The sequence below is a fragment of the Eschscholzia californica genome, unplaced genomic scaffold (genome assembly GCF_041429995.1).
Source record: "Eschscholzia californica isolate CP2 unplaced genomic scaffold, dmEscCali1.0.p SCAF_1, whole genome shotgun sequence".
NCBI lineage: Eukaryota > Viridiplantae > Streptophyta > Magnoliopsida > Ranunculales > Papaveraceae > Eschscholzia > Eschscholzia californica.
The window spans coordinates 859,103-867,029 of record NW_028238198.1 but is presented as its reverse complement, the minus strand read 5'-3'; the positions used below and the strand labels follow the sequence as shown (position 1 = coordinate 867,029).

General features: G+C 35.1%; 1 protein-coding gene across 2 annotated transcripts; it reads left to right on the top strand.

Annotated features, from left to right (window-relative positions):
- Window positions 1–3,831: 3,831 nt before the first annotated feature.
- On the top strand, window positions 3,832–7,878 carry LOC147562917 (E3 ubiquitin-protein ligase RGLG1-like). 2 transcript variants are annotated; one of them, XM_086632382.1, is made up of 12 exons: window positions 3,832–4,142; window positions 4,523–4,830; window positions 5,554–5,638; window positions 5,721–5,861; window positions 5,982–6,095; window positions 6,214–6,311; window positions 6,411–6,490; window positions 6,568–6,673; window positions 6,917–7,044; window positions 7,124–7,283; window positions 7,424–7,480; window positions 7,634–7,878. In XM_086632382.1, the coding sequence occupies exons 2-12, from the start codon at window positions 4,567–4,569 to the stop codon at window positions 7,712–7,714; spliced, it is 1,314 nt and encodes a 437-aa protein (XP_086488508.1). In that variant the 5' UTR covers window positions 3,832–4,142; window positions 4,523–4,566; the 3' UTR covers window positions 7,715–7,878. The 2 variants fall into 2 exon arrangements, with proteins under 2 accessions (XP_086488508.1, XP_086488517.1); XM_086632391.1 differs by having other exon boundaries at window positions 3,862–4,142; window positions 4,529–4,830.
- The last annotated feature ends 49 nt before the right edge of the window (window positions 7,879–7,927 follow it).

The following is a 7,927-nucleotide window of genomic DNA, read 5'->3' as shown; positions in this document are numbered from 1 at the left end:
ATCATTATCGTTTAATCATATGAAATAAAAATAATTGTACCATTATTTCGAAAATATATTTTTCGACTTTGGTAGCCATCCGTAGATATCTGTGAACATTGATGGACAATTGGTAAATATGTATTATTTTATATAGTATACTAATATATATATATATATATATATATATATATATTATATAATATAATAATATAATATAGTAATATGATAATAATATCATTATTACTATAATATAATATAATAATATAATAATATAATAATATAATAATACAATAATATAGTAACATATAATAAGATAATAATAATATAACATAGTAATATAATAAGATAATATTATAAAATATAATAATAATAATAATAATAATAATAATAATAATACAATAATATAATAATAATAATACAATAATATAGTAATATAATAAAATAATGTAATAATAATAGGATAATAATAATATAATATAGTAATATGATAATAATATCATTATTACTATAATATAATAATAATAATATAATATAGTAATAATATAATATAATAATAATATAATATAATAATAATACAATAATATAGTAACATATAATAAGATAATAATAATATAGTATAATAATATAATAATAAGATAATATTATAATAATATAATAATATAGTAATGGCAATAATATCATTATTACTATAATAAAGTATTATAATAATTAATATTTTTATATATTATTTATTATAAATTATTTAATCTAATTTGATAATAATAATTATTTTTATATTTCTTAATGAAATGTCCGCAAGTGTCTTCCATATTTTGAAAGACATTTTCTCTCCAAAAGCTCTCCAAATTTACACTAAAATGTCCTCACATGTCTCCAAAACCAATTTGTCTTGAAATGTCCGTAATTTCGTGTCTCTAACGAATACCACAGACATTTCAGGACATTTGAAATGTCTCAAACGAATAACACGGACATTTAGAGACATTTTAAATGTCCCCAACCAATAACACAGACATTTGGGGACATTTAAAATGTCCCCAACCAATAACATAGGATTTGGAGGGACATGGCAATGTCCCTCCAAATCCCCAACCACAACCCCCCCCCCCCCCCCCCCCCTTAGACTAATCTACTTTTATTTATTCAGATAAATGTTGGATTTCCACAAATTATAGTAATTAAATGGTTTTATAAGATAGCCTTTAGGATGAAATCTGAGGACACATAACTCAGGAAATGTGAAGAACGAGAGAAAGATTAGTACTTGAATTTATTGTGCACGTTCTCGGAGGAAATTCCTCAAACACCTTAAAGGCGGGATTTTAAATTCCGAACCACGTGGGTAAATGTTCTCTGTCAAATCAGACCATTTTTACCCACTCGCCCACTTTGGGAGTAGAGAAGTAGTTCTCTATCAAGTCCTTCACAAGAAAAAGAAAAATTTAAGTCTCGTGACCCCCAATGGAACAACTCTTTCCGTTTGGGCTCCACAAAAGTGAATGTTAAACCCAATGTATTGTTTTTTTTTATTTGGAATTCGACTACGATCTACGTATGTCGTTACATTTGGCATTGATACATCAAAGATGTGATACGCTCAATAACTGCCCACTCAAACTGAAACAAGACCGGGCCTATAGCCCAACATGACAATGGCCTAAAGCCCAACTACATTATTTACACCCTAATAATCCCAAATCAAATAACCAAAGATTCCACCTTCTCGTGGATGTTAAACCCAATGTATTGTTATTATACACATTTTTTGTGAAAACCACCTTTCTTTGGGACTTTCTCTCTCTAGAGAAAAAAAAGAAAACCGTCATCTTCAATACTTCCTCTAATCCAAGATCTTCACTAGAGGCTCATTACATCTTGATTCAAGAACTTTCTAATAGCGGGTAACCAGTCTGAAGAAGGAGAAAAGGTGGTGACGGGCTTTCCGACATCCGGTGAAAGTAATCTTGCCGGATTTCGTCTGTTTCCAACAATTTTTCTTCTTCTCAGATAAGTTTACCCTCATCCAACGGTTCAACATGAAAGGATCAAGCACCCTAATTGCTTCTATCAATGATGCTTCTTCCACCATTGTTGCTCCTCTTCTGGTGATTGGGATGTTGCCGCTTATCCTTACTCTAATGTAGGGTTTTCTTCTTCAATGCCAAAAGACGGAGGATCTAATGCGGACAGTTCATCTTCAAGGAGCTCGTCACCATCATTATTATTATCAGAGAAGGAGAAATTTACTCCAAGATTTGTTGGTTTGAGTTTCATTGACTCGTTGAGACTTGCTGAGTTGATTATTCCTTCCGGTGATGACGGCGGTTTTTTCTACGGTGGTAACGGTTCTTCGGTGATGACAGCGGTTTTTCGGTGGTGGTTCTCCGGCGACAATGACAGTTTTCTGGCGAAAACAAAGGGGATGTAAATTTAGTATTTTCTTTATTTGTATTTTCAATTATTATTGTTGTAATTTGCTTTTAGTCGGACCTTTAGGGTCTCCTTTCACGGATCTTTAGGATCCTTTTTGTCAGACCTTTAAGGTCTTTTTTCTCGGATCTTTAGGATCCCAATAGTGTCTGTGTCTAGTCCAATTTCTTTCTCTTCATGAGGCACTTTGCATTTAAAGGCATGTAACTCTCATGAAGTATTCAGAGGAGAGAAATAAGAATTCATTCATGTAAACATTGTGATTCAATCACTTATTAATGGAATTTGTTCCCTTGGTTTCAAAAAAAAAAAAGTGAATGTTAAACCGTCTTGCCCCCTTTGCTCGAGTATTTTGTTAGAAAAAGTTGAGTTGGATTTTTGTTTTACAAGTTTACCCTTCATCATTTTATATCATGTCTTATTTCCTCTCTCTCCTCTTTGTTCCTTGTATGGGTCAAAATATGTTCTTAGGAGCGTCTCCAATAACAGCAACTAGCTAACTTACAAGTCAACCAAGCCCAAGAACTAGGTTACTACTGGACCGACAAGCCATACACTTGTAAACGCCATAGACATGTGGGGGTCTTGGTAACTGAACATGAAAATATCTATTGACGCATAACTTGTCTTACATGTCGTCATCCTAGGCGCCATAAAGATCGACATTTAAATGTGTCTTTGAAGAGTTCTGTTCAACGTGTTTCCCCATAATCGTCTTGTAACGGGTCAATAGCTCCATTCAAGGAGGCAGCTGGCCTACCCGACACTAAAAAGGAGAAGACAAACAACCAAGCAAAGAGGGTCATCTTGAGTGAGAAATTATTTTAGCCTCTCTCTCACACTATCTCACTCTTTCTTTTACTTTCATCGTCTTACTACAACGTATTTACCTTGTTATCTCAGCTCTTTGTTTAACCAACAGAAGTACACAAACTATTGAAGTAGCTAACTTGACTATCATCGCCCTCATGACCGACACCACCCCCAAGTTCTAAGGCTTCCCGACTGTTTAACTGCATTTGGTGGTTCTCAAGTGCATTGTTGGCTCTCATCAAACCATAATGATGATCAGACTTTTACATACTTATCTTTGGTGTCAAGCATCGTTCGACCCTCTAACCCTTAGACTTCCAATTGTAATTGTATTTTTTTTCGCCTCCATTGAGAATCTCCATAATTGGAGATCTCCGAAAATCAATCATCCTCACACTCAGACGAAGGTAAAAAAGGTGGGCTTCTCTTTTGCATAAAAGGGGATCCTACGAAGTGGAACGTTTGTTTTTTAAAGGACCTTCAACAATAGAGGCCCTCAATATTCAGAGAAGCAAGAGAAGTTGATTGTAGACCAAGAAAAATAGAAAAGGATGAGAGAATTAATATTCAACAGATGACTTCAACTTCTCAACAAATAGGGCCGAAGTAATCTATTTAATAGTTTTAGGGTTCAACGTACAAACAGGAGTTATCTGTTTCAGTGAGGGGCCAAAATAAAATAAAATACTTCCTCACCCGCTCTTTTTCGGCGCGTAAAAAGGAATCAACGATTCAGATTTCATCTTAAAAGACTTTCTACTTTTTCACCCACTTTTCCCCTTTCTTTCCTTTGTCACTTTTTCTCTCTAGAATTGCTTTCTCCAACCAACGGATCCTCCATTAGAAACCCTTTTTTCTGCTTCAAATACCAAGATTGAACCCTAAAGAAGTAAGGGTTTTGTTTGTTAATTATTAAGGTATGATTCAATATCAAAGCTACTTCTATGCTTTTCTTGATTTTGTAATACCCCATATAGTTTAATATGTTGAAATGACTTTTTGTTTAGTAAATTCATGTTTTGATTTGTTTTAGAGAGAGAAACCTTCATGTTTTGAATTATCTCTACTTTGACAAGATTGGGTATCTTGTAGAAATCTTTAAAACCCTAAAATAAGGCACTTACCCTACTTGTGGACACAAATAAGCATGACCCAATTCAAGTAAAGTTCTATCTTTACCAAGATTTCCCCACACTCATCTTTATGTATTTGGGGAAAAAAAAATTTCTTTTTTCCTGAATTTTCATGTCTTAAACTAAATAAGATTCTTGGGTGTGTTTGATTTGTTTTTATCAAGTGATAGTGTTTGGATAATTGAAGATCTGTATATTGTGGAGTCGAATGGGGGCGCAAAGTTCGACAACTTATAGAGGAGAATCTCCTGATTCTGAGTGGGAAGCTTCACATGGGTATTCTCCTCCTGTTCCTCATCAATCTTCATATGAACAGAGCAATCAAAATTATGAGATTCAGAGTAACTACGAAGAACCACCACAAACGTATTCACCTCCACCACCAGAACTCAGTAATCCTGTAAGGGGGTATCAGAAGAAGTTGGATAAAAGGTATTCAAGGATAGCTGATAATTACAATTCCTTGGAGGAGGTAAGATCATTGTAAGATAGAATGCGTAATTTGACGCCTTGAGATTTTGTTTTGAGCCACCCTCGGCACGAAATTTTGGACCCGTTTAGTAGGGTTGACCTTGGCTATATAAAACCCTAGAGATACTTATTCTCATTCTCACTAATCCCTTGTATAACTTGTTATTCTTATCATAGTGGAAACCTTCGCGCCGTGTAGTAGGTCTTACAAATCGAACCACGTAAATCTCTTGTGTCTTGTGTAATTGTTTACTTTCTTCATTAATTTTCTTGGTTACTTATTCTTCGTCACAACAGTTATGAACTATTCTCTTAGGTGGCGGGAATGATTGGAAATTCGAAGATCATTATAGAAAGATTAACAATGATTAACAATAAAGTTACAGCTTGAATTGATTATAGTATCTATAAAGCAGAAGAGCTACAAGTGGACTTTTAATTTCCAAAAAACTGGGGTGAATCTATCAGGATCATCCTCACTTTGAAAAATAAATCTTCTGTGCTGATTAAGGGTTTTGTCGTGGTGTATGTCAGTAGTCCTAGCAATCCTGAACTTTTAACTGATTGGGTTACAACTATATATGGATTGGATAAAGAATAGCTGAGGGTAAACCAGGGGTTTAGCATATGTAGTGGATATTTGTTCATACTTGTAGTTTGAATTTCTGAACATAGCAAGCTCTAGTGGTTAGCAAGATTGTGATGGGATATTCGTTTTCTGCAGGTCAGTGAAGCTCTGGCCCGTGCTGGTCTTGAGTCATCAAATCTGATTGTTGGTATAGATTTCACGAAGAGCAACGAGTGGACAGGTTAGATTTCGTCTAGGTGTACAGAATTTCCTTGAGAATTTAGATTTTAGAATCGGGTATTCTAACATGGCTTGAAGATTAGGTGCAAGGTCGTTCAGTCGCCGAAGTTTGCATCATATAGGAGATATTCAAAATCCATATGAGCAAGCAATATCGATTATTGGAAGAACCTTATCTGCTTTTGACGAGGATAACTTGGTTCCCTGTTTCGGCTTTGGAGATGGTATTATTCTTTTAACTTTTCCGTGATGTTTGGCAAGAGATATTTTCAATTCAATTTCAATGATAAAATATGCTTTCTGGGTTACAGAGAATGAAGTGTATCTATTCTTTGTTTTGGCAGCATTCACACATGATCAAGATGTCTTCAGTTTCTATCCAGATGAGAGGCCCTGTAACGGATTTGAGGAAGCATTAACCCGATATCGAGAAATAGTTCCACAATTACGGTTAGCAGGTTGCCTTTTCCTAACCTTAACTAGTTCCATTGTCATTTCATGGTTATTAATGAAGTATTTCTCAGCGTCGAGTTTCTTCATTGAGGGTGTAGTGGTTTTTTATTTCACTTTGGGCAGGGCCGACATCATTTGCACCCATCATTGAGATGGCAATGACTATTGTTGAGCAAAGTGGTGGCCAGTATCATGTTTTGGTGATAATTGCAGATGGGCAGGTATATCTGTCTATCTATCTAGATCTAAACTGACGAGTAAATATCTTTCTTAGACTACTATTAAACTAATTATATTTTACGGAAATGTGGGTTTTCTAGGTAACTAGAAGTGTTGACACTGTACCTGGAAATCTAAGCCAGCAAGAACAAAAGACTGTTGAAGCTATAGTAAGAGCAAGGTGAATCTCCTCAAACGACTTTGTCGATGACAACGAGTTCTCATTTGAATATTTACATAATACCTTCTTTACCTCAGCGAGTACCCACTCTCGATTATATTAGTTGGTGTTGGCGATGGGCCTTGGGACACGATGAAGGAATTCGACGATAATATTCCTGCTCGAGCCTTCGATAATTTCCAAGTAAGCAGTTTTAGATGTCATATTGCAGAAAAATGTTAGAAGAGGCTACAAAAGTAGACCTACCCCAGACCTAAATAGATATCAACTGTCCATCGAGAGTGAAAAAACCAATCAAGAAAGAGAAAGAGAGTTGACTCGAAAATAGAGATCGTTGATTTCGTGTAGGTCTGGTGTAGGTTTTGACTTGTATCTCTTTCTAGCATTACTCTTTATTGAAAGCTAATAGGTTGTTTTCTTTGCCAGTTTGTGAATTTCACAGAAATCATGTCAAAGAATGCATCTCTATCCAGGAAAGAAACCGAGTTTGCTCTCACAGCTTTAATGGAAATACCTACTCAGTATAAAGCAACCATAGAACTTAATATATTGGGGTAATGGTGCTTGAAGTATTTTAATGTTCCACATAGTTTTATTGAAACTCATATCTATCTGATATCTTCCTTCAATCAGTCGCCGATCAGGGAAGTCTCCACAAAGGGTAGCTCTTCCACTACATCTCGATAATTCAAAACCTTCTCATGTGAGCACGTTCACAAAGAATGCTCGCTATGAACCGAACCCTTTTGGCTCAAACTCTTCTCAGAATGAAAGCTCTGTCTCTGAAGATCAGGTAACCCAGTAATTTTCTGGTCTTAAGGCATCTGTTGTTTGAAACAAGCTGAGTGGTAAAATTGGTGATGGAAAAAATCAAATCAAACTTTCTGGCACATCTAATTTCTGTAGTGATCTTTCGACTTGGATGTTGTGCAGGTTTGCCCTATTTGCCTCACCAACCGAAAGGATATGGCTTTCGGCTGTGGACATCAGGTTTAACCTATCTTTAAGCTCCAAACCCCCTTTACTGTCTCTCTGTGGTTTTTCGTATTTTTGACTGTTCCGTTTCCTTTGTCAAACGATACCATTTCTTCCTTTTAAAAAAAGGGATTTTAAATGTTCGCACTTGTTCTTCTTTTTTGGCAGACTTGTTGTGAGTGCGGACCAGACCTTCAGATATGCCCTATCTGCAGAGCTCCTATACAAACCAGAATAAAGCTCTATTGAAACCAATTTCGTTTTCTCATACTTGCTCCTTGTGCGCTGACTTCTTGTGTTGTAAGAGATTCCTTTTAATTTTGTAAAATTTGTAAAAAGTCAAGTCAATGTCACATCAACTTCTAAATAAGACAATGATTTAGTTGATATATAATTAACTAGATTTTGCTTTATTCATTTCGTCTAAAGCTTCTATTTCAATTGGTTCATTTTCACGAAATG

What these genes read in the sequence shown, in the direction of transcription:
- LOC147562917 (XM_086632382.1), top strand. Translation starts at nt 4,567, where the DNA reads ATGGGGGCGCAAAGTTCGACAACTTATAGAGGAGAATCTCCTGATTCT. An exon ending in GAGCCTTCGATAATTTCCAA is followed by an intron (nt 6,674 to 6,916) that starts GTAAGCAGTTTT and finishes TTTCTTTGCCAG; the next exon opens with TTTGTGAATTTCACAGAAAT. An exon ending in ATAGAACTTAATATATTGGG is followed by an intron (nt 7,045 to 7,123) that starts GTAATGGTGCTT and finishes TCCTTCAATCAG; the next exon opens with TCGCCGATCAGGGAAGTCTC.